Here is a 24,684-nt window from a genome sequence, read left to right as displayed (position 1 = left end):
GTTGCTCCCATCGCCCCCCCCCACCCATACGGTGCGCCCCAACGCCTCCACGTGACCGCACCCCCCCCCCACGGTCTCCTCTCTGCTGCCGCCGGGAGGGAAAGGGTTAACCGCGCCCGGGTGGTGAGAACAAAAGGGCTCCCCGCCAGCCAATGGACGCGAGGCGCTGCGGCACGGCGCTCTCTGATTGGCTGCGGCGCGGCCAATGGCGTGCGAGCGGTGCCTGTCTGTCTTTCCCCACGTGGGGTGAGAGAGAGAGGAGAACGAGCGCTCAGCTCCCGCCCTGCCCTTGTGCTGGGGGAGCCCTGCGGCTCCTGCTGCGTGCGTGATGCGTCCTGCTGCATGCACACTGCACCCTGCTGCATGCATACTGCACCCTGCTGCACCCTGCTGCATGCATACTGCACCCTGCTGCTCCCTGCTGCATGCATACTGCACCCTGCTGCATGCACACTGCACCCTGCTGCATGCATACTGCACCCTGCTGCTCCCTGCTGCATGCATACTGCACCCTGCTGCATGCATGCTGCACCCTGCTGCACCCTGCTGCATGCATGCTGCACCCTGCTGCACCCTGCTGCATGCACACTGCACCCTGCTGCATGCATACTGCACCCCGCTGCTCCCTGCTGCATGCATACTGCACCCTGCTGCATGCACACTGCACCCTGCTGCTCCCTGCTGCATGCACACTGCACCCTGCTGCATCCATGCTACACCCTGCTACACCCTGCTGCATGCATACTGCACCCTGTTGCACCCTGCTGCATGCATACTGCACCGTGATGCACTCTGCTGCATGCACATTGCACCTTGCTGCACCCTGCTGCATCCATGCTGCACCCTGCTGCATGCGTACTGCACCTTGCTGCACGCACACTGCACTCTGTTGCATGCCTACTGCACCCTGCTGCATGCACCCTGCATCATGCTGCACTCTGCTGTATGCCTGCTGCACCGTGCCGCACCCTGCTGCATGCACCCTGCACCCTGCTGCACACACACTGCACCCTGCTGCACACACACTGCACCCTCCCCGCGCGCACATCGCACCGTGCTGCACGGCACCCTGCAGCCCCCGCACCCCCCCACTGGGCACATCACACAGACCCAACGGTTCATATATTTATTCATAAGCCAAGTTATCAATAAAAAAGTTCCATACTAAAAGGCCTTTACATAGAGTTTGCTGTTCATAAAACCTTTATGTTTTTAATCCTTTTTTTTTTTTTTTTCCTTTTTTTTTTTTTTTTTCCTTTCCGGTCATCACCTTTTTTTTTAATTTTTTTTTTTTTTTTTTTTTTTGCTGCTTTCTGTGTGTTTGTGGGTTTCGTGTTTATTATTATTTTTTTTTCTTTTTTTTTAATTTTTTTTTTTTTTTTTTTTTTTAGTGTTGACAACTGGAAAAGCCCCCCCCCCCCCCCCCCCCCCCGCGGCTCTGTACACATTTACAGCGCTGGGGAAGGGGGAGGGGCGGTCGGGGGGGGCGGTGGGGCAGGGCAGGGCAGGGCGGGCCAGCGCCCCGCAGACCCCCCCGCTATTGCACCGCGGCCCCCCCACCGCCGCACCCCCCCCCTTATATACAGAGCCCCCCCCGCTGTCCTCATCCCAGCCAGGCTGGGGGGAAACAGTGCATGAATCGAACCCCCCCCCCTTACACCCCCCCCTCCCTTCCTCCCTCCCCGCGTTATTATTATTATTATTAATATTTTAATTCTCGTCCTTTGTTTGCTGTCGGGTCGTTGGGGGTTTGTTTTTTGTTTTTTTTTTCTTTTTTTTTTTTTAGTTTTTTTTTTTTTAGTTTTTTGTTTTCTTTTTGTTTGTTTGTTTTTGTTGTTGTTGTTGTTTTTGTTTTTCTCCATAAAACTTCCCGGAAGAAATAATAACAATATTTACACGCAAAATAAATAGAACAACACACCTGATTTCTGCTTTACCTGCTGGCAAACAGTCAGAGGTACTAAAGGGAAAGTATGGCTTGTGCGGGAGCTCCCCCTCCCCCCCCTCCCCCCTCACCCCGCGCAGCCCCAGGGCCGGGCCGGGCTTTGCATAATGGCAGGGGGGGGGGCGGGGGGCTGCGTGCCCCCTCCCCGCGTCCCCGTGGGTCAGCAGAGGACGGGCACTCCGTCGGCGGTGACGAGGCGGCCGGTGGTGGGGTCGTAGGTTCCAGCCAGGTAATAGAGGTCCTGGCGGTCCTGGTACTTCTTGCTGCGGGTCATTTGCTCGTAGTGCTCCCTGCCCACCACCTGGCACTTGTGGGAGATGGTCTGCACGTCGTTCTCATCCTCGTGGCACGACTGGTACAGAGCGTTCTGCGGGGATGGGGGGTCACACGCTGGTACTCACTGCACTGCCTCCATCCCATCCCATCCCATCCCATCCCATCCCATCCCATCCCATCCCCTCCCCTCTCCTCCCCTCCCCTCTCCTCCCATCCCATCCCCAAACCTCTGAGCATCCCATCCCATCCCCATCCCCCCCCCCATCCCCAAACCTGTCCCCATCCTATCCCTATTCCCATCCCCATCTCCATCCCTAAACCTGTGCCCATCCCATTCCATTCCATCCAATCCCATCCCTAAACCTATGCCCATCCTCATCCCATCCCCATCCCCAAACCTGTTCACATCCTATCCCTATCCCCATCCTCATCTCCATGTCCAAACCTATGCCCATCCCATCCCATCCCATCCCCAAACCTGTACCCATCCCAACTCATTCCATTCCATCCCATCCAATCCCATCTCCAAATCTGTGCTCCATTCCATTCCATCCCATCCCCATCTCCATCCCATCCCTAAACCTGTGCCCATCTCCTCCCATCCCCATCTCCATCCCCATCCCCACACCTGTGCCCATCCCATCCCATTCCATCCCACTCCATCCCCAAATCTGTGCCCATCCCATCCCATTCCATCCCATCCCCAAACCTGTACCCATCCCAACTCATTCCATTCCATCCCATCCAATCCCATCCCCAAATCTGTGCCCATCCCATCCCATTCCATCCCATCCCCAAACCTGTACCCATCCCAACTCATTCCATTCCATCCCATCCAATCCCATCTCCAAATCTGTGCCCCATTCCATTCCATCCCCATCTCCATCCCATCCCTAAACATGGCCCCTCCCCTCCCATCCCCATCTCCATCCCCATCCCCACACCTGCACCCATCCCATTCCATCCGTATTCCATCCTAATCCTCATCCCCAAATCTGTGCCCATCCCATCCCCATCCTATCACATCTCATCCCATCCCACCCCATTCCCAACCCTACCCCAAAACCACCCCTATCCCCAATCCTGTGTCCAAACCACCCCACCCCACACCTTGCCGTCGCTCTGCCTCTTGCCCAGCTTGGTCTCCTCGGGGTGGTAAAACCACTTCACCTTCACCACCATGTTGCTGCCCCAGGACTCCCACATGCTCTCGATGCGCCCGATGTAGGGCAGGTTGGGCCGCCCGGCCGACAGGAAGACGGCGCAGTCCCCGATGCGCAGCGTCTCCTTGCCCCGCACGATGGCCTTATAGAACAGCTTCCGTGCCTTCCCCTTCATGCCCCGCCGCTGCAAGGAGCACACGGTCAGGGCACTGCACACCCCGACCCCACACATCCCGCAGCACGCTCCGTCCACCCCATGCACCCACACCGTGCTCACACCCAGCACCCTGCACCCTGCAATGCATCTGCACGCCTGCAGGTTGTGCTTCACGCTCCATGCACTTGCTTGAAGCACCCTGCACCCGTGCATCCTACCCACTGCACTCTGCCCCGTGCACACCCGCAAGACCGTGCCCTGTGCTCCATGTGTTTGCTCAAAGCACTCTGCATCCACACATCCTACCCCGTGCACCACGTTCCATTCACCACGCTCATCCTACTCCATCCTTCCGTGCCTTGTTGCACCTACGCATCCCGCACCATGCTGCAAGCACTCTGCTCTATGCACCCCCGCATCCAGACGTGCATCCACACACCCTGCGCTCTCAGCCATGCACCAAGCGCGCTGCACCACGCTCTCTGCACCCACGCGCCCTACCGTGCAACACACACTGTTCTACACACCCTGCACGCTGCCACGCAGCTGTGCAGCCCCAGATGCTGCTCTGAGCACCACCACCCCACACACCACAACCCCACACACCACAACCCCACACACCATGCATGCACTCACTCTGAGTGCCCCACTGCTCCGTGCCCACCGGTGCCGACCGTACCTGCGTGGGGTTCCCCGACCACCTCCAGAGCTGGCGCGCGGGCAGGAAGGCGGAGATCTTTGGCCGGTTTTCCACCGAGGGCAGCCGCTGCCTCCGGGAGAACTCTTTGGCTTTGGAGAAGCTGAGGGCCTCCTTGCGCTTGAGCTTGGCCTTGGGGCCGGCGGCGGCCGCCTTGGTGAGGAAGCAGCGCTGCGGCGCGGAGCCTTTGGAGCGCAGAGCCTCGGGCTGCGCCAGCAGCGCCGGCACCGGGTGCGAGAGGCAGGTCTGCAGCAGCAGAGCCGAGTCCTCGTCCTCCGAGCTGTACGACGAGTCCTCGTTGTCGGAGGAGCAGAGGCTGGAGGTGGAGATGGAGCCGGAGCTGGAGGAGGTGGAGGAGCCCGAGGAAGAGGACGACACCGACAGGCGGGTCATGAAGCGCGAGGGCACGTCGGCACCCAGCCCGCCCGCATCCTCCTCCTCATCCATGTCCGAGTAGGAGCTGTGGCAGTCGCTGTCGCAGTTCAGGCTGAACTCGGCCTGACCCGAGTACTTCCGCAGCGCCAGCCCCACGGGCAGCGGGTGCACGGCTGCCCTCCCCTTCCTCTCCTTGCCCAGCGCCGAGTGCGCGTAGCTGCTGGCCAGCGGCCGCTCCAGCTTGGCCCCAAAGTCCTTCTCGCCCAGAAGCAGGGCCTTGCAGTTCTTGTTCTTGGGGGACGTCACCCCTTCGTGGTCCAGCTTCACCAGGAACTCGCCGCCAGCCCTGCGCCGGCTGCCTTTGCCCATCTCAGCCTCCAGCCGCTCCGCCTTCTTGCAGCGCAGCAGCTTCTGTGCGGCCGGCAGCACCAGCCCGGCGCCGGCTCCGAAGGACGCGTAGGAGCTGGCGATGCGGCTGAACGAGTCGGCCCCGAAGCCGTTGCCGAAGACGGGAGCGGCGACGTGGTGGTGCACGGGGAACAGGGCCTCCTTGGCACGCAGCTTCTTGGTGCTGCCGTTCACCTGGAAGAGGTTCTGCAGCACGGCCGTGCCTTTGCTCGCCGCCTTCCGCTTCGTCTGCGCCACCGCCGACCAGCTGAGCAGAGGGCCGCCCCGCCGCCCCAGCGGCTCCCCCAGTGCCGGCGCACGGCTGCCCGACAGCAGCTCCAGGGCTTTGCCTGCGGGAGGACAGCGGTCACAGCCTCACTTCCGTACCGCATCCCCTCCTCCTGCATCCCTGCCTCTCCTCCCCATGCCTGCATCTTTCCCTGCCTCCCCTCTCCCTGCCCACATCCCTGACTCCTGCTAACCTTCCCATCTGCGTTCCCTCCTTCCCTGCATCCCTCCTCCATGCCCGCATCCTTGCATCCCCTCTCTGTTCTTCTCCTTTCCATGCCTGCATCCCCTTTCCCTGCATCCTTCCATTTCCCCCCCATGCCCACTTCCCCATATCCCCTCTCCCTGTCTTCTCCCATCCTCCACGCCACCAACCTCACACCTTCCTCTATCGCCCCGCACCCAACCAACTCCGACACGCTGCCCCACGTCTGCACCTCTGCCCCTCCCCACCCCCCACAACATCCCCTCCCTCACTGTCGCTAACGCCCAGCCACCCCATACTTATACCCCCACCCCATACCGCTTTTCTCCTTGCAGATCGCCTTCTTGCCCGAACTCCTGGGGCCCTTGGGGCCATCGTGCCTCTCGGTGCACAATCCGGGGGGCAGCTCACCAGGGGAAGCCACATCGCCACAGGAGCGCTTGTTCCGCCGGCACGAGCTGGACACCAGCAGCGCAGGGGACGGTTCTGTGCCTGCGGGCAGAGCGGGGCTCAGCGCCGTCCCCACGCCCCCATCCACCATCCCCATCCCATCCCTGTCCCACTCACACTGGATCTTGAAGTCAGGTGGCAGCAGACGGATGTTGGACACGGCGATGTGCCCCGTGTCCCCATCATCGAACTCCACCATCACCGCCTCGGGGTCGTCCTCCTCCTCGTCGCTGGAGGAGCCTGCGGCAGGGCAGGACGTGGGGCTGGGGCTGGACGGGGCCGTGTCCCCCACCCCGCTGCTGCCTCCACCACCCCTCACCTTGCACCACGTTCCCTGGGTACAGGCAGCGTGACTTCTGGCTCCAGTAGGCGCAGACGCGGGTGCCGGGAGGAAGGCTGCGCCGTGACTGTGGCCGCACGTCCAGGACCTGCGGGCAGCACCGGGCTGTGTGAGCCCTGTCCCCGTCCCCATCCTTGTCCCCATTGCCATTCCCCCATCACCATCCCTTTAGCTACTGGCTGGACCTGAAGAGGTCAGACATATGCACTAGGCGAACTTCGAAGGTTTCTTTCAATGGGATCATTCCTTTCCATGCTGTGCCATTCCATTCCATCCTATCCCATGCCATTCCAAGCGATTCCACATCCATATCCTTGTCCCAGTCACCAATCCTATCTCCATCCCCATCCCCATCCCCATCCCCTATCCCATCTCCATCCCCATCCCATCCCATCTCCATTCCTATCCCATTCCTATCCCATCCCCATCCCCATCCCCACTCACTGCCTCCTGCAGCAGCTGTTCCTGTGAGTAGATGCGCTGCCGGTTCCCCCTCTCACCCTCGATGATGATGCTGTATCTGGGGACATGGCGGTGACAGAAGGGTTCAGCACTGCCACCCCACACCCCACAGCTCTCCACCCCGCAGCCCCTGGCCCCACTCACATGTCGGGGGGCTGGATGGTGCGCACGCTGCCAGCATACAGCAGGCTGTCTTCCTTGGGGATGAGGATGTGCAGCCCATCCCGCAGGTCCTCCTTCTGGATGGCGCAGGTGTGGGGTGGGGGGGAGCGGCGCCCACCTGCACTGCCCTCCTCCTCCTCCTCTGAGAAGCTGCTGTTGTCATCGAAGTCGAAGTCGTCCTCCACGGTGAAGCTCTCCAGCAGCTTGCTGACCGCCCGGCCCTTGCACTGTGGGACGGGAGCTCAGTGTGGGTGGGGGACACGGGTGTGGGGGCACGCTGTTTGTGGGGGCTGCTCACCTGCTTGCTGGCCACTTTGCTCTTCACCTTGCCCAGCTTCTTGCCCTTGCTCAGGATGGTTTTGGCACTCCGGGGTGAGAGGGCCAGCGAAAGGGCCCCGTTCTTCCGCTGCAGCGTGGGGACAGGAGGCTCAGACCCATTGGGAAGGGTCCCAGCACTCAGCCCTACCCCCACAGTGCCACCTGTGCCCCACTGACACATGCATCCCATGCGAGCCCCACACCCTGCAGTCCCTCTGCCATCCACAACAGCACTGACACCCGACGGCCCCCAGCTCCCCCCAGCCTTGCACTCACCCGCAGTGCTGACTGCAGCACTTTGCTCTTGCGTGTGGCCTTCTTGAGCCGCTCACTGGCCAGCCGTGCGCCGTCCTCCCTCGCCCCAAAGTGCCGGGGGTCCGCAGCACCAAACAGGCTGCAGGCAGAGGGGGGGGCGGAGGAGCTGGGGCCGCCGCTTACGGCCGCCCGGAGGCTTTCTTTGGGTTTTGCCTTCAGCTTCTTCTTGCTGCTCCCCTCCTCACAGCTGCCCGCTTTGCGCCGTGCCGGCACCTTCTCCAGCTTGCCAGCACCCGGCTTGCCTGGCCGCCGCTTGATCTTCACCTCGCCCTCAGGGCTGCCCAGGCGGCACGGTCCTGGGGGCATGGGGAGGACAGGAATCAGCTCCCTCTGGCACATCACTCAGGGGTCCCCCAAACCCCATCTTCCCCAAGTCCTGTTACCTAGCAGCCCCTGCCTTTCCTTCTTCTTCTTCGCCTTCTCGTTGGCCTCCATCTTCACCACAGAGGACGGGGAGGGCCCCAGCACAGCCATGGGCACCGAGGGCAGCAGAGCCAGGTCGGGCTCCTCATCGCCATCATCGCTGTCTGAGTCCTCGTTGTGCCCATCTGCACGGTGGGGGGACAGGGCTGAGGGACCCCTTGTGCCTTGCGGTGGCCCCAAGCACCCCCTGTGCTGGGCAGGGTGAGAGGGGGGTCCCAGTCTTTGGGGGTACCCGGGTACAAGCGGTCCCTGAGCTGTGTGCGCAGCCACCATGTAGCATCAGACCCCCACTGCAACAGTCCCTGGATTGCAGCACTCCTATCCCCTTGCTCCATGCAGCCTCTCCATGCTGTGCAGCTCACTGCACGCCCCCAGCCCTATGTGGGACCCCCCAAGTAATGCAGGATCCCCTTCAGCCCTATGCTAGACGCCTCCAGCCCCACACGGGGCCATCCCCGCTCCATGCCCCAGCCCCATGCCATATTCCTCCAGGCCCAAGAGGGACCCCCTCAGCCCCACATAGGACCCCCCCAACTCCATGCAGGACCTCCTCAGCCCCATGTGAGACGTTCCCAGCTCCATGTGACACAGTCCCAGTCCCATGCAGGATCCCCATCCCTGTCCTTACCTTTGAAGCCAGGGATCTCACAGGGGTCAGGCTCCTGGGGCTGGTACTTGGCTGTGCCCTTGGAGCTCTTGGGGCGGGACAGCTTCTTCTGGATGCGGCTGCCAGGGTTGGGCTCTTTCCGTCGGAAGGGGCTGATGCCAGCAGGGAGCCCTTTGCTCTTCACTTTCTGCTTCAGCTGCGACACTTTGTGAGCCACCTTACAGGCCAGCTTGCTCTGTGCGCTGCTCTTCCTGCACCTCACCTTCTCCTGCAGAAGAAGTGAACAGGAACGCTCAGGATGGGCAGCAGCCCCTCACCCCGCAGAGCCCGGCCCCGCAGCGGGGTGCACTCACCGCAGCCCCCGCCATGGCTCCGTACTGCTGCTCCAGTTTGCTGCGTTTCTTCTTGGGCTGGGGCTCAGCGCGCAGCTCGGCACACAGCAGGGACAGGCTGCTCTGCACCGCCCTGCGGGAGCGCGCCGTGGGCACCCACCGTCCCCCCTCGACCCACACATCCCTCCTATTTCCCCCCCCCCGCAACCTTCACTCTCTTAAATGTTTTGTGACATAAAACCTCCAGATTAAATTTTTTTTTTTTTTTTTTCCTCTGTCTTAATTGAAGGAACCATTTAGTGCAGATTTAACTATTATTACCAAATCATCGGGCCTGATGCCGCGCGCGCACACACACTCCAATCGTGTTTGGACTAGCTCGGAGGATTTATGCAAATGGGCCTGTCGGGAGAGGCAATTTGTAGCAGAGAAGGACAATTATACAGGGCCCGTGAGTGTGAAAACGACTGCGCCGGGCGGCTAATGGATAATAATAAAGCGCCGGCAGCAATGAACACCACTGCAGCGTGACCAATGACTTTATACAGCGCAGATAAAGAGGCTTTTATGCAACGCTGCTCCCACGTCCGGGCGGGGGGAGGCCCCAAGATGGAGACCCCCGCAGCCGGGGACGGCCCCACCACCCCATCATAGGGTCGGTCCCCTCTGTCCCCAGCGTGGGGACAGGCGGGCGCGCACCCCCCGCTCACTCACTTGACCTTGCGGCTCTCGGCCCGGCCCAGCGTGCTGCAGTGCTTGCGCTTCCTCGGCCGCCCCGGCCCGCGCCGTGCCGGGCTCCGTGAGCTCTCGTCGCGCCTGCAGTCGCGGGGCGAAACCGGAGGCAGCCTGAGCCGGGCTGAGTACGGCCAGAGCTCAGTGCACCGATGGGCGCCGCCCGCACGATGCTCAGCGCGGCCTCGAACTCACTGCGCTCGTGGGTGCCACCCCGAGTGATGCCACGGGGCTGAGAACGGCCCCCAACTCATCACACCGCTGAGCACCAGCCGTGATACCACCGGGCTGAGCGCAGCCCTGAGAACTCATCGCACTGCTGAGTGCTGCCCTTGCAACGTCGCCAGGCTGAGCACAGCCCCGAACTCATCGCGCCGCTGAGGGCTGTGCTTTGATGCCGTTGGGCTGAGCACTGACAACCACGCAGCCCCCAGCCCCAACCTCAGGGCTGCAGCCCCCCCGTGGGATAGGGACAGGGATGAGGACCTACTCGTGGTCATGCCGCCGCTGCAGCTTCACCAGCTCACGCTGCTTCTCCTTGTAGCGCCGCTGCAGCTCAGCCAGCCGCATCCGCACCTCCACCTCCTGAGTGTTGAGCTGCTCGATGGCCGCCTTCAGCGGGCACACCTGGGGATGGGGACACGGCCATTCACCCCGGGGCACGGCTCACCCAGCACGGCACAGTGGTGTGGGGCGGGGGGACGCTCACTCACCGCCTTGGTTTTGGGGGTCCAGGTGTACTTGCGGCGCGGCACACGGGCACGGGGCGGCGGGGAGGTGGGCAGGGGGCTGAGTGCCGGGGGGCTGCCCTCCCGACTGGCCGCCTCCACCAGCGACCAGGCGGCTGCCACCGTGGCCAGATTCTGTAGGTTGAAGGCCAGCAGATCCTCGTCCTCCCCTGCCGAGAGCTGAGGTCAGCGGGGATGCACCAGGATGCCTCTGTTCCATCCCAGCGCACGCTGCACTGGAGCAGCACCGACCACACATGTGGGGGCAGCACCCATGGGTGGGCTTAGGGAGCATTCCCAGGAGTTTGGGGATCCGGGGGCATGCAGGGCACACAGGGGTCTGTGGGGTACGGGGTGCTGCATGCACACACTGCCACAGCACATCCACAAAGCACGGGGATGGCACAAAGGGCGCAGTGTGTCCCCAGAGTGCTGCACGGATGGGTGCATGGCAGCAGCCAGTGATGAACTCATCGGTGTACAGAGCCAAAGCCAGGGTGGGGAGGGACACAGTGATGCCATCTGTGGGAGGGGGGATCAGTGGGGACTCCATGGCCCCCACACACAGACCCACAGCCCTATAGCAAGGTACAGCCAGCACGGAGCACGCAGGGCCCCGCGGCCGCCCGCTCGCTGCAGAGGCGCTGGGGAGGTGCCAGGGCCTTCCCTGCAGGGGCCCCTGGGATTCCCTGGGGAAGCCGAGCTGGGAGGGAATCCCGGCGCCTGTCTGGAGCCAGCGCTGGAGCAGAGCCCCAAAGACGGACCCGAGCTGTGAGCAGGGCCCTGCTGCTGGGCACCGTGCTGCTGCAGCACACCACAAAAGGTACATGCAGCCCTGCGCAGCAAAGACGTGATTCAAACACGCACAAAGCCCTGAGCTGCAGACAGTGCAAGCCTGCAAAAAGCCCTGCGCTGCAAATGTCCAGGGAAACACACGCAGCAGGCTGTGCTGCAAACATACAGATCATGCACACACAAGCTCCGCCGTGGAAACATGCACATGGTCCTGCTCTGCAAATACGTGCGTGGTGCTGCACTGTGAGCACGCACAGCTCGTGCATGCAGCGCTGCGCTGTGAAAGCACACAAAGCCCTGCACTGCCAGCACGGCATTCACATGGCCCTGTGCTGTGAATGCACACTGCGAGTGTGCACACAGCCCCTCCTCTGCTGCACAGCACAACCCTGCACACACGCTGCAGCCCCTCCACTGCACAACTTCTGCGTTGCATGCACCGCACAGAGAATCCCTGGGAGGCACCAAGGGGCACAGCAATGGGGAAGGGGCACAGCAATAGGGAAGGGGCACAGCAATGGGGAGGGGGCAAAGCAAGGGGGAGGGGGCACACGGAGCTGCTCACCTTCCACAGCCGAGTCACAGCGGCGTTGGCGCAGCTCCAGTTCGGCCAGCTCGCTGAGCAGCGCGATGCCAGGCAGTCCCACAGTGCAGGGTGCAGGAGAAGGAGGTGCTGGGGGGGGCTCCCCGGGGGACCCCAGCGCTGGCAGCTCCCCCAGGTCGATGCCGGCGGCGATGAGAGCCTCCAGCCCTCCTGTGCAGCACTGCTGCCTGCTGGGTGCACGGTTGGGGCCCTCGCTCTCCTCCTCCTCATCACAGCTGCCCTCCGGCCCTGAGCCTTCGCTGTCGCCTTCTTCCTCTTCTTCATCTTCCTCCTCCTCCTCTTCTTCCTCGCCATCCGGGGGGCCCAGCGGGGAGGATCCCTCCGTGGGCACCGGGTGCTGCTGCTCTACAGAGCTCTGCTCCAACACCGCTGCCGTTTCCCTGCACGCACCAAAGTTCTCCTCTCCAGGCACAGCGCCCGGCGCTGCAGCCAGCAGCAGGTGGTGCCGGTGCAGCACGGCACCCGGACCCTCGGCTGCAGCCCCCGTGGATGGCAGCTCCCGCGCAGCGACGGGCTCCTGGGCCGGGCTGAAGGTCCGTGACTGCTCGGGCTCAGCTGGTGGGGAGCCCGCCTGCATGGTGTCGGGGTCGGCGGGCTCGGCGGGGGGCACCTCCGAGAAGCCCATGCTGGACGCGGGGTAGCTGTACCCTGGGGGCAGGTCTGCGGGGAGCAAGCGATGCTCAGTGTAGCTCGGCGCCCATCCCCACCTCCTCCTCCTCCTCACTGCCGTGCCCCTACCTGGCTCCAGGGACTTGGGGTAGTCACGGGGCGGCTGTCCCTCCCCACGCTTGTCCTCGCCGTCGCTGCCCTTGCTCTGCACGGGGACGGGGCTGTCAGCCGGGGAGCGCGGGGCCACGGCAGAGCTGGCAGTGGGGCAGACGGGTAAAGTGCAGGGGGCCGTGGGGAGCGCCACGGGGCACTTGGCCGGGTGCCGCAGGGCCGGGGAGTGGCAGCAAGGGGACAGCTTGGGAGGCCCAGGTGCAGCCGACGACATGCCCTTGGCCGGGGGGTTTAAGGCAACTGCTTTGTGAGAGGGCTTGAGGGGCTTCTCGGGACCCACGTTCTCCAGTTCCAGGGGCTGCTCCTCCGGCTTGCGCTGCGGGGAATGAGGTCAGCATGTGTCCCTGCATCCCACCCAGCGGCATCCCACCTCACCATCCCAGCCCTGCATCCCAGCCCCGCGTCCCACCCCAACGCAGCCCCCACGCATCCCCACGTCCCCGTGGCACCTGGACGTGAGCCTGGCGCTGGATCTCGAGAGCCTGGGCCGCCCGCTGCTGCTGCAGGGCGTAGAGCTCCTGCTGTCGCAGGAACTGGGAGCGTGAGTACACAGGCAGCTGCCCCGTGTGCTGCAGGTGGGCGCCGGGACCCCGGCCTGGGTACATGGGGGGCCACAGTGACGCCTGGTCCATCACGTCAGCTGCAAGCAATGGTGGAGGGAGGAGGAGTCAACCGTGGGCCCAAGAGAGGGTCATCCTGCAGACCCCAGAGGTGCATTCCCTCTCACCCTGCACCCACAGGGACCCCCCCATCTTCCACCCTTGCACCACAGCTGCACCCGCATGGACTTCCCCATTGTCAATCCCTGCACCTCCCCCAGCACAGATGAGGACGTGGAATGGGGTCATCCTGCAGGTCCTAAACGCACACCCCTGGAATCCCATCACTCGCCCCTGCACCCCCAGCATCACCCCAAGGCCCCCCCCCAAGAACAAAGTGAGGATGCCCCACAGTCACCCCCCACACCCACCAGCCTCACCCAGCGTGTGGGGGGTGCCGTGGGCGGGGGGCTCGGTGGGCAGGATGACGAGCTGGGTGGGGGGCTCCTGGGAGAGGGGGAAGACAGGCTGCATGGTGCTGGGCATGGAGGTGGGGAAGGCGGGTGGCAGGTTCTGGTGCAGCGTGGGGTGGCCAATGCCTGGGGAAGGGGGAGAGGGGCAAAAGGGGGCTGTCAGCAGTGGGGTGAGGGGGGTGGCCCCATGCTCCCGTGTCCCCCCTGTGGCACCGACCGTAGGAGTGCCCCCCCATCCAGATGGAGGGGCTGCGGGTGCGGGGCAGCCAATGCGTGTGCGCCGGGTGTGCGTGGGCAGCCGGGTCCCCCCCGAGCTGCCCTGCTGGCAGCGAGGAGCCCCCGGCCATCATCAGGTGGGGGGTGAGGTCTCCGGGACAACCCCCCGAGGGGTGCATCCGTGCAAACTCCACCAGCTCCTTGTTGTCCCTGTGGGGAGAAACAGACCTCGGTGGCACATGGCACCTAACGGCACCGTGCCACGCTCAAGTGGGTGACACTGTAAAGGAGCCCCGTTCCCATCCCCCCCGGCGTGGCACTCACTGGAGCAGCAGCTCTCGTCCCGGCAGCCCCAGGCGCTCCTCGCAGAGCCGTCCCCTCTCCTCCTCTGCCTCCAGGTCGATGACGTGCATGGGCCGCGTGGTGCCGGCTGTGAGAAGACAGAGAGATGAGCACGGCCCCAAAGGGACCCCCAGCCCCCGCCATCCCCAGCCCTTACCTTTGATGCCAGCGGCCGTCCTACCCTGCCGGCCGGACCCGCTGCCATAGGAAGGCTCAGGACGGCTCAGCGTATCCTTCTGCCGTGCCACGGCCACGGCAATGCCCACCGGTGGCTGCCGCACCTCCCCCTCGCCGTGCCCCAGCTCGTGCTCACGGCTTCGGGCGCAGTCCGGCAGCTCCGGCTGCCCCTTGGCCGGGGGGGGGAACTTGGCATCCTGGTGGGCGCAGCTGCCTTTGATGCCGCCCAGCCCCACGAAGGGAGCGGCCTTCTGACCCACGATAAGTGCTTGGTTGCTGTACTTGAGGAGGTTCTTCATGGCCGAGACCTCATCCGGGGGGGTGGGCATATCTTGGCTCAGCACCGAGCCCTGAGTCATCAGTGCAGCCTGCTGCAGACCCGTGCCAAAGGGGTCCAGGTAGGAACCCTTCCTCTCCTCCGCCATGCCCATGGGGGGGCCCTGGCCCTGCACGCCCCAGGGGGGCAGGGGGGGTGCGGTGTAGCCCAGCGAGTTCAGCTCCAGAGCTTTGCGCTGACCCTCGGACTGTTCCGCCTCGGCGCCGGTGCCGTGCTGCTGGTGCCGGATCCGCGCCACCTTCTGCGGGGGGGGCTCCTTGGGGCCCTTCTCTAAAGTGCAGCAGGAGGGGCCCAGCTTGGCGCCCAGCGGCTCGCCGTGGTGCGGGGCGCGGGCGCAGTCGGGGGCAGGCGGCACCTCGAAGTACCCCTTCTCCAGGGCGCCCTTGGGCGGGGGGCCGAGGGCAGCATAGGGGGTCCCCTCGGCCGCCCCCCCGCCCCCGCCCCCCAGGTACTCCAAGCCCTTCAGCCGCGCGCCGGGGCCGCCCCACTCCATCCTGCGCTCGGCTTTGCCCTCAGCTTTGCCGTGGTGGAACGCAGCCCCGTAGGCAGCGCCGGGGTTCTCGGCGTCGCCGTGCCGCTCCTTGCCCTCGGCGCGCTCCATCCCGCAGCCCTCGGCCGCCACCTGGAAGGAGCGGCTCTTGTCCGTCAGGTGTCCCACCGAAGGCACGAAGGTGGCACCGCTCAGCTTCAGCTCCCGCCCGCCCTTCTCCGGCAGCGGGCACAGCACGTCGGGGCCGGCGTGCAGCTGCAGACAGGGGAAGGAACCGGCGGCGGCGGCGCCAAGCGGGGCCGGACCAGCGGGCACAGCGTAGGACACGGCGTGGTGCAGCATCTGCCGCCGCTCCAGGCACTCTCCGTACGCCGGGGGGGCTTCGGGGGCGGCGGGCTCACGGCACGGCTCCTTGGCGCAGCGCACGGCGCGGGGCAGAGCGCTGCCGGCACAGCTGGGCAGCGCGGCGCGGCCGTCGCCCTCCAGCCCCTTGGCACCCAGCAGGCAGGAGGGCAGGTGCTTGGCGCCCGCCCTTGGGGGCAGCCCCTCCTTGCAGTGCCCCTCGGGCGGCACCGGCAGCACGGCGCGGTGCCGCTCCTTGCCATCGTCCTCCGGCACCCGTTCCTTGCCGTCCGCTTTGCTCGCCTTCTCCTTGGCCGCCAGGAAGCGGTCGTAGTCCTTGGGGGTCTTGGGCAGGGGGCCGGCGTCGCGCTCGCGGCTGCAGGAGCCGGCGGGGGGGCCGGGGGCGGCGCGGGCGATGCCGGGGAAGCCGTGGCCGGCGGGGAGCAGGGCGGGCTGGGCGGGCAGGTTGCGCAGGTAGAAGTTATCTGTGGGGCGAGGGGAGAGGGTTAGCCCCTCCGGGACAACGCGGTGCGAGCGTCCGCGGCCGTGCCAGCGCCCCGCTAACGAGAGGAGGAGCGCGGGGAAAGGCACGGCCTAATTAGCTCCATTACCCACCCAAACAATGCTCCCTATTAAGCGCCCGCCACAATATTTTGAAAAGCGAGAGTGGCAGCTGGGACGGCTGCCCACCACCCTGCACCCACGGCTCTGCTCCATCCCGGGCACACGGCACCTGCTCCAGCAACAGCCCTCTGGGGGCACCCAGGGATGGGCACCGCGCCCCTGCACACAGCACTGTGTCCTGCAGCCCCCACGCTCCAGGATGAATCACCCACGGGCACCGCAGTGCCATCCCTTGTGCCACCCTGGTACCTGCCTTTCTGGCTCTCATAGAAGCGGTGCTGGCTGTAGAGGACGTTGCTGTTCCCGTGGTGGTCCAGGTGGCTCATGGGCAGGAAGGTGGATGCCAGGCTCCCGGAGAAGCGGGGGTACCCCGGTGCTGTGGGGGGTGCGGCGGTCAGGGGGCCGCTTGCTGCACGGTGCCACCCATCGTGATGCACACACGTGTGCACCTCTCCGTGCACGCTCTGCCCTCACCTCGCCACGCAGGGGCCGTGACCCCATCCCAATATACACCCCCTGCTCAGGGCAGCCCGGCACAGCGTGGAACTCCCCAACCCGGCCGAGCCGTCCGTCAGCCGCGTGTGCTGCCCGGTCCCCCCCCGGCCCCCCCTGTGCGGCACGCAGGCCCCGGCACGCCGGCAGCCAGCTGGCAGCCACTCAAACTACCAGCTGGGCTGGGAGCCAGGGCCCTGCGCCAGCACCACCGCCCCACGCCTTAACTCTGTCGGCCCCCGCTCAGGTGGGGCCGGGGCAACGGCGTGCCGGGGGGGCACCGCAGGGCTGCTCCCTCCCACCGCAGCCCCGATGAACCGCAGCTGCAGCTCATCAAGGCACAGCGGTGGTTCCCATCATCCCAGCTCTCCACTGCACATGCAGCACCCAGGGGTCCCGCAGCACCTCCAGCATCCGAGTGCACCCCCAGACTCAGCACCACAGAGTGCCCTCCGGTGCCATGAGCTGCCTGGCCTCCAGCCCAGCTCTGCGCACAGTGCCGGGGGACAGCATCTTCATCTGCAGCCCCACGACACCCCCAGCATGCAGCACACCAAGCCTTGTCCTATCCTGGGAGGGGGTCTGTGGGGCGTGCTCCCCTCTGCACAGCTCACTCACCTTCGTGGGAGTGTGAGAACCAGATCTGGGAGGTGCCGGAGTGCGGCCCGCGGAAAGCCGGCTCTGGGGGGGAGGCGGTGGGGCCCGAGGGGTGGCTGGGGGCCCCCGAGCCCAGGCTGCCACTCAGGAAGCTCCCCATGAAGGACGAGGCGGGTGCACTCCCCATCAGTCCGCTCCCTGCTGCGGGGTGAGAGAAGACAGTCAGGGGGTGCCCTGAGCCATGCCTTGCAGCCACATCCTCAGCTCCCGCTGTGCTGGTACAGTCACTCACCCCCTGCGCTTGCACAGCTGTGCACAGACACCTGTTGTAGGGCCGCGTGTGTGCAGCATCCCTTGTGCACGCACACTGCTTGTGCACACACACATCTCGTGCACACACACTTGACCACACATCTCCCCGCTGTGACTGCACGAGGAGCGCCCATGCCCTGCCCCCGTGTGCGCACCCCATGCACATGCGTGCAGCTCCCCGTGACCCCAGCACCGAACTGCTGTGGGCAACCCCTTGCTGTGCCATGCTGTGCCAAGCCAGACAGATGGGGTACATGGAACCATGCTGCTCCCAGTGGGGCAGCTGCCAGCCGCAGCAGTCGGAGCGCAGCCAGTGCCCAGGAGGCGGTGACACAAAGGCTGGGGACATGGGGACAGCCGCCTGCGACCAGAGCACGGCTCCCTGGAGCAACGCTGGTGCATCAGGCACTGCTTTGTCAGTGTGCATGTGTGTGTCCACGCACACGTGTGCAGGAAGGTCAGCACAGCAGAGGACGGGGAGGGCAGAGGGCAGCCTCCGCCCTGCGGCCTGGGGGGCACCGAGCGCCCCGCCGGGACACCCCTGCCCCGCTCCTCGGGCCAAGCTGTGAGGTCATGGTGGAAACATCGCAGCCGGTAGCCAGCAGCCCCTCCACGCTTGGCCCCGCTCCTGCCTGCATGTGTTTGCCGACGTGGGCTGGCGGGGCCGTGGCCGCTCGGCCCTTCCCTGGCTCGGCACGGCTCGGCACGGCTCGGCACAGAGGACCGGTGCTGGCCGCCCGCCCGGCCGGTGCAGGAAGTGATGCTTTGCTTTCTAAGCCTGCCCACGCTCCCCAGCTAATCCCGCCGGGATGCCTCTGGGATGAGTGTCGGGGATGTGGTTTCAGGCAGCTCGCTCCTTCCTGCGCCGGCCGTCGGGGCCGCGTGGGTCGGGGGCACGGCCGCAGCCCGCTGTGGCCCTGGGAACGGCCCCCACGCCTGGGTCGGGACGCGGCACGGCGGTGACGGAGCAGAGGGACCGTGGTGCGGAGCTGGGAACGGCGACGCAGTGAGCTCGGCAGGAAGCCGAGGGTTCCAGAAGGAGCCTCTTCTGGAAGCTGTGAAACAGGCTGTGAAAAACACACAGCACACACACGGGGCCGGAGCGCACCCTCCCTGCGCGTCCCACCCATGACTCACGCCCCCTGGCACGGATGGGTCCCCAGGCGCATGCAGGCCCCCACGTTCCCACCCCGCTCGCACGCTCGGCTCTGCTCGAAGCCCTTCCCACGGCCTCAGCTCTCCCAGTGCGGGGCTGTGGGATGAAAGGCTGCTGAGGCCGTGCAGAACTCATCTCACCCCACAGCCACGCAGTACAAGGCGGTGCCATCCCACAGCCCCACAGCCGGGAACTCCCTGGCATCGCTGCCCGTACCCCGAGGCCAGCGCTGTGACTCAGCCCTGCAGGCACCGCTCTCGGCCCTGCACCAGCACCAAACTCCCCACGCTGACAGCCAGCAGGGCCAGGATTCAGGGCACAGCTGTGGGGTTATCCCCGGTGTGCCCGCATCCGTGCCAACCACGGCACAGCACACAGCCGCTCGTGTCCCACTGCCACTGCAGCATGAGCAGGGAAACTGAGGCACAGTGGGGACATACAGCCGGATTTGGGATCCCCCAATCGAGGCTGGACTGGACAGAGGAAAGGGTTAAAAGCGGAACTCACCGCACTGCATTCTGATCCCCGTTCTGATCCCCGGCCAAACCGCGGGGGCTGGGAAGCCCGGGGGGAGCGTGGGGGCTTTTCTGCAGGACAGCCCCAAGCCATCACCGGGGTCACCGCAGCACCGAGCGCACCCGGCCTCAGCACGACCCGCAGGGACGGGCAGCGGGGGGTCAGGAAGGGTGTGAGCTCCCCCAGCGCCACGCTTCGCCCCCGCGCCCGGCGCAGATGGGAATGTGTTGGGAAGACAGAAAAGTTTCCCCTGGTGCTGAGCGGGGCCGCAGGAGCACTCCGGCCACATCTGCTCCAGCCGAGCTGCTTGCTGGGCGCCCGCCCAGAGCGGGGCGCGGGGCCACAGGCACACAACCAAAGCAGCACTGCCGGGAAAGGGAGGGGGTCCCCGGCCGTGCTCCCACGCAGCATCCCTCCCTTCTTCCCTCCCTCCCTCTCTGGGAAGGCCCCGGCTTTTCCCACGCCCCACTGCTTCCAACCTCACCAAGGCACGGGGGTCACGCACACCATGCCCCTGTACAAGGGTCAGCCCCTCCAGCCCCCCTCGGGACGCAGCGGGGGCACAAGGACACAGGGCTGGAAGAGGGGCACTGCCCCCAGGATGCTGTCACTGCGGTGTCCCCGGGGCTGCCCCGCGTGCACGGCTGCGACGTGCGTACCCCGTGGGGTTGGGTTACTCCCTCGGCTATTTCAGGGCTGGAACATTCCTAGCGGGGCCGTGGCTGGGGCTGCATGCCAAGACGTGGGGCTGGACGGGACCCCCCCCCTACTGGGGTCACCGGGACAGCACACACGGGACGTGGCACATGAGGCTGAGGGCACAGCAGAGTCCTGGACCCCTCTCTGGGGACACCCCCCCTGCACGGCCCCCTCCTCATCCCAGCACGATGACAACACGGCGGTCATTAATAACCCCACGTCTGCCAGACAGCCCTGGAGGTGCCACTCCCAGCCCTGGGAGGTGCTGGGGATGCCCCCCCACACACACATTGCGCTCCCCTCCGTGCAAAGCGCGTTTTAACCCAACGTGGCCCCTTTAAATATTTGGCAAATAGCAAATAAGTGTAATATAATTTCCCCGCCGTTATAATTTAAGATTAATCCATATTGTTATGGCACTAAATAAATGCTGTAATATTGAAACGCCGTTCAAATTAGCTTGACAGAGTGCCAGAAGTACAATTAAAATGTTATCCGATGGGTAATCACAAGGCAGTCTCTCCGTGCTAAGTGCCACTTGCAATCTGTCGTCTTTTGACGGAGGGAAGGGGAGGACGGAGCAGAGCAGGGGCTGCACGCCGGCTCGCCGTGTCGGCGCACGCTGCTCCATGCACGCCGCTCACGAGGACGGTGCACACTCCTTGCACGACTGAAGCACGCTGCACGCTCAGCACGCCGCTCGGCACACGGCCGTTGCACACTGTGTACCCCCCATTGCTGGAGAGGCCATTTGGGGAGCAGTTCCGTGCCCTACAATAGGATGGGGCTGCGGGGAAGCCGGGAAGGTGAGGGGCTGTCCGTCCCCCCGCTCAGCCCTATTCACCCCATGCAAATCCCCTCGTGCAAAGCGTTAGCAAATCTCACCCTGTGCATGCAGGCAAAAAAGCAGAGGCAAAGGCAGCAAAGCTCTGCACCCCTCCCATGGGTCGCTGCCGGGCCCTGGGGGTCCCAGCAGGGCTGAGTGCTGCCGGTGCCGGGGTTGGAGACGCAGCTCCGTGCCCATCTGTTTCGTTTTACGGAGCGGATAAAGAAGAACTCCAAGAATGAGATTATTGGGTGAGTGTTTATTTACCCGCTATCGCGGGCAGGAGGGAGGGGCCGCAGTTCAAAGCCCGTGCGAATCTTTGCAAAGTCACTCCATCGCCAAATCTGCTATTTTTACGTCCCGCTAGCACTGCCCGCTCGGCTGTCGGCACGGGGACACGGAGCGGCTGCGTGGGGAGGGGGGGGCAGAAGGATCTGAGGGGTTGGGGGGAACTGCAGCCCCCGGCCCTCCCTCTGGGCTCAGCCCTGAGCCCCCAGTGCTGCCCCCGGGCCCCCCCAGCCCACGCCACAGGGTCACCGCCTGAGCGCTGGAGGACAAAGGAGGGATGGGGGGGGAGGACATGCAGCCACTCCCCCCCACCCCGATAGATCCCAATCCCAACCCGTGCACAGACGGACCCACACCAGCACGATTCCACGAGATTCGGGTTTCTCAGCATCCTGCTTTCCTTCTCCCCGACACATGTGCGCTCTCCACCCCCCCAGCCCCGCAGTAATCTTCCGCAGAAGTGTCACTAATAAGGAGTAGACAAGTTAATCTCAAAATCTGTTTTAACTTTGACACCTACTTTTCAGAACGCGGAGCAATCCCAGCACCGCAGCCCCCACGGCCCCAGATAGCTCCAAGCCCAGCTCCAGGCGAACCCCCTTAAAACCCCCATTGCGGGGCCACAAGGCCAAGCAGGAGCCCCCCCCATCCCCACCTGTTTTAGGGCCCAGCAGCGTTCGGCCAGAACCCGGAATGCAGCGCACAGCTGCGCGGAGGAGAGCGCAGCACCGGGGCTGCAAACTGCACGGAGGCACCGAGGTGCAAAACAGCAGCGGGGTGCAAAGCGGGAGGTTGCAAAGCAGCAGCGGGGCCACGGAGCACCGGCAGCATTGCAAACCCGGACTGCGTGGTTGTGATGCAGAACGGCACCGCACGGCCGGGCTGCAAAGCGGCACCGCGATGCAAACTGCCGTAGGGCTGCAGCCTGGCCCCGGTTGCAAAGCAGTGCAGGGGTTGCAGCGTGTCCGTGCTGCAGAGCAGTTCCTGCAGGCAGCACAGCTCTGTGCCGCCGCCGCTGCGCCGCGATCCCGGCTGTGGGTTAATCCATACATACATCAGAAGGGCAAAAATCGCAGCCCTGACGCCGCTCCGGCCGTGTGTTTCCCACCCTCAGCTCAGCCCGGGGGTGCTTCCCCCTCACCCCCTCACCCCCCCATCCCCATATCAATGTGGCTGACCCCCCCCGGCCCGTCTCACATCCAAAAGCAGCCGCCATCCGAAGCGCAGCTCCGCCACAACCGCGCGGCCCTCAGCGACGCCTTTCACCAAACAACGCCACAACATTATTTCTCCCCCCCATTTTTTTTTTTTTCCCCCCTTTCCTTTAAACCCCCTTTCTCAGGGTTCCTTCCGAACCCCCCCAGCCCCGCTCAGCAGTGCCTCCTGGGAGCTGTAGTCCGACCCGGAGCCATTTGGGGAGCTCAGCTGCCCGCAGTGCCGGCGCTGCTCAGCCCCGCGCGGCGGCCGAACGGCTCCGGTGCCAACAGCGCCGAATATTTTTAGCTCTTTCTGTTGTAGGCTTTGGCTTCTTCTTTTTTTTTTTTTTTTTTTTCCTTTCTCCTTTCCCTCTCCCCCCCCCCTTCACCTCCTTTTTTTTTTTTTAATTTTTTTTTTTTAATATATAAAATAATAATAATAATAATTCGTGCCACGGTATTTTTAGCCCCAGCTCCGCGCTACGCCTCGCAGCACCGCTCTGCTTTCGGACTCCCAATGTATTTCCCTCCCCTCCCCAACCTCCGGGGCCGATCCGTGGCCGCGGCCACAAAGCGAAACCGCTCCGGAGGGGTCCATTCCGCGCCCCCCCCTTCACCCGCAGCCCCCCCGGCGCGGCCCGGCCGTGCCCCCCGCCCTAATCCACGCACTAATTGTAATCCCATTACAGCAGAGCGAATTCGAGCCGGGCAGCAAAACGGCGACGGGGGCCGCGGCTCCGTGCCCCCCCCGCACCGCGCACAAAGCCGCGGCCGCGCTCCGCCGCATTCTTTTTCCACCGCCCATAACGGCGCCGTTGTTCTCCCCGCAGCACCCCGCACCCCTTTATAAAAAATTATTCTTTTTATTTTTCTTTTTTCCTCCCCGAATTTAATCTTTCCCCCGCTTTCCTCCCCCCACCCTCAACGCAGCCGCTGACCTGAGTGCGTGGCCATGGAGATGGGCGCGGGGAAGAACTTGGCGGGCTGGAAGGGGCCGGGGGCCGCCGAGCCCGGGCCGCGCCCCGCACCGTGCCGCTGTCCGAGGCCGCCCCGCTCCGGCAGCAGCCGCGGGGCGGGCGCGAAGTCGCGGCCGTCCATGGCGGGGCCGGGCCGGGGCTCTCAGCGCCGCTCCGGGCCGGGCCGGGCGTTGCGGGGCCGCGCAGCGCAGGGCCGGGGCTGCGGGCTCATGGTGCTGCGCTCCTGGGGAACGAGAGAGAAAGCAGAGCGTGAGCGCGGCCTGCCCGCACCGCCACCCGCATCCCGCCGCCGGATTTCCCCGCAGCCCGGAGCCGCCGATATCCCCGCCGCTCCCGGCGCGCGGCTCCGCGTTTCCCCGCCGCTCCGCCGCACGATTCCGCCGCTCCCGGCGCGCCGTTCCCCGCTTCTCCCGATCCGCGATCCCGGCGCTGCGCGGTCCGTAATTTCCCCGAATCTCCGGCGCTCCGCGGAACCGATTTTCCTTCCCCTCCCGCTTCCCGGCCCCCGTTTCCCCTCTCCCCGCCGCACCGCCCCTCGTTTTTTCCGCTACTCCCGCCGCGTTCTCCCCGTTCTCCAGCCGTTCCCCGACACGAACCGCCCCGCCGTCCCCGCTCCCCGGTGCGCCGCTCGGCGCGGCCGCGTTCCCCCGAGCCCCGCATCCCCGCCGCGCCGTCCCCGGCTCTATCAGCCCTCCTTCGGGCCGGTCTTTCCCGTTCTCTCGGCGCCCGCCGCTCGGAGGCCGCACAAAGCGCCGGGGCCCGTCGGGGCCGTGCATTGTTCTCGGCGGCGGCGGTCGGGCCGATCCCGCGGGGTGGCGGCACCGGGGCCGGGCGGGCGGCGGCGAACAAAGAGGGAGAGCGGAGCGGAGCGCGGAGCCGGGACCCCGCGGCCCCTCCCGAGCGCGAACGGCCGCGGGGCGCTCGGCGGGGGAGAAGGGAGCGAGCGGAAAAATGTGTATTTAAAAATAACAACCATCATCACACGGACGAAATAAAAAAAAAAAAAAAAATCCCAACATTAAAAAAAATAAAAATAAAAATAAAAGCGACGCGAGGGGAAAAAAAAAAAAAACAACCAACAACACAATTTTATTTTTAAACGCGCGCGCAAAAAAAAAAAAATAATAATTAAAAAGCGCAAAAAAAAAAAAATTAAAATAAAACCCCCCTCAAACAACAACAACAACACCACCACCAACAACAAAATCCCATTTAATTGCAGTTACTTACGGGAGGGGCGTTCCGCGCGCGGGGCGAGGGCACGGCGGAGCGGCGCGGGGCGGCCCTGGCGGGGTGCGCACGGAGCTCCGCCGGTACCCGCGCACTGCCCATGCACCGGCTGCTCCTGCAGAAAGGGAGCGGGGGCCCCGCCGCGCCTCCCCGCCCGCCGCGCACTCCGCCGCGCGACGCGCCCCGCATGCTAATAAGCGCGTGCCGCGCGCGCGCCCCCTGATTGGCCGCCGCGCGGCGCTCGCGCCCCGCCGGCCTCCCCCCCCCCTCCTTCTCACCCCCCCCGTTCTTCCCGCACCCCTTCCGCGCTCCCC

General features: G+C 64.8%; 1 protein-coding gene across 4 annotated transcripts; it reads right to left on the bottom strand.

Moving 5' to 3' along the window:
* Positions 1–1,795: 1,795 nt before the first annotated feature.
* On the bottom strand, positions 1,796–24,538 carry BAHCC1 (BAH domain and coiled-coil containing 1). 4 transcript variants are annotated; one of them, XM_090121737.1, is made up of 27 exons: positions 24,371–24,538; positions 23,102–23,363; positions 17,192–17,371; positions 16,335–16,457; positions 14,269–15,942; positions 14,094–14,199; positions 13,771–13,979; positions 13,512–13,679; positions 12,991–13,181; positions 12,500–12,857; positions 11,723–12,421; positions 10,348–10,532; positions 10,125–10,261; positions 9,617–9,718; positions 8,924–9,035; positions 8,592–8,838; positions 7,924–8,088; positions 7,502–7,836; positions 7,206–7,313; positions 6,890–7,134; positions 6,728–6,803; positions 6,263–6,371; positions 6,061–6,183; positions 5,812–5,985; positions 4,221–5,350; positions 3,332–3,568; positions 1,796–2,312 (listed from the first exon to the last, which is right to left on the bottom strand). In XM_090121737.1, the coding sequence occupies exons 2-27, from the start codon at positions 23,259–23,261 to the stop codon at positions 2,106–2,108; spliced, it is 7,560 nt and encodes a 2,519-aa protein (XP_089977863.1). In that variant the 5' UTR covers positions 23,262–23,363; positions 24,371–24,538; the 3' UTR covers positions 1,796–2,105. The 4 variants fall into 4 exon arrangements, with proteins under 4 accessions (XP_089977863.1, XP_089977864.1, XP_089977862.1 ...); XM_090121738.1 differs by having other exon boundaries at positions 17,192–17,368; XM_090121739.1 differs by having other exon boundaries at positions 1,797–2,312; positions 13,521–13,679.
* Between the last annotated feature and the right edge of the window lie 146 nt (positions 24,539–24,684).

The sequence above is a fragment of the Phasianus colchicus genome, chromosome 20, assembly GCF_987193195.1.
Source record: "Phasianus colchicus chromosome 20, bPhaCol1.hap1.1, whole genome shotgun sequence".
NCBI classification, from domain to species: domain Eukaryota; kingdom Metazoa; phylum Chordata; class Aves; order Galliformes; family Phasianidae; genus Phasianus; species Phasianus colchicus.
The sequence above is the reverse complement of the archived record's forward strand: the minus strand, read 5'-3'. Positions and strand labels throughout refer to the sequence as shown.

Bases quoted from the DNA above. Each gene is read 5' to 3' on its own strand.
- BAHCC1 (XM_090121736.1), bottom strand. From the start codon at position 23,261: ATGGACGGCCGCGACTTCGCGCCCGCCCCGCGGCTGCTGCCGGAGCGG. The intron at 6,372-6,727 runs GTGAGTGGGGAT...TGCTGCCCGCAG, and splicing joins AACAGCTGCTGCAGGAGGCA to GTCCTGGACGTGCGGCCACA. The intron at 6,184-6,262 runs GTGAGGGGTGGT...GCCCTGCCGCAG, and splicing joins CCCAGGGAACGTGGTGCAAG to GCTCCTCCAGCGACGAGGAG.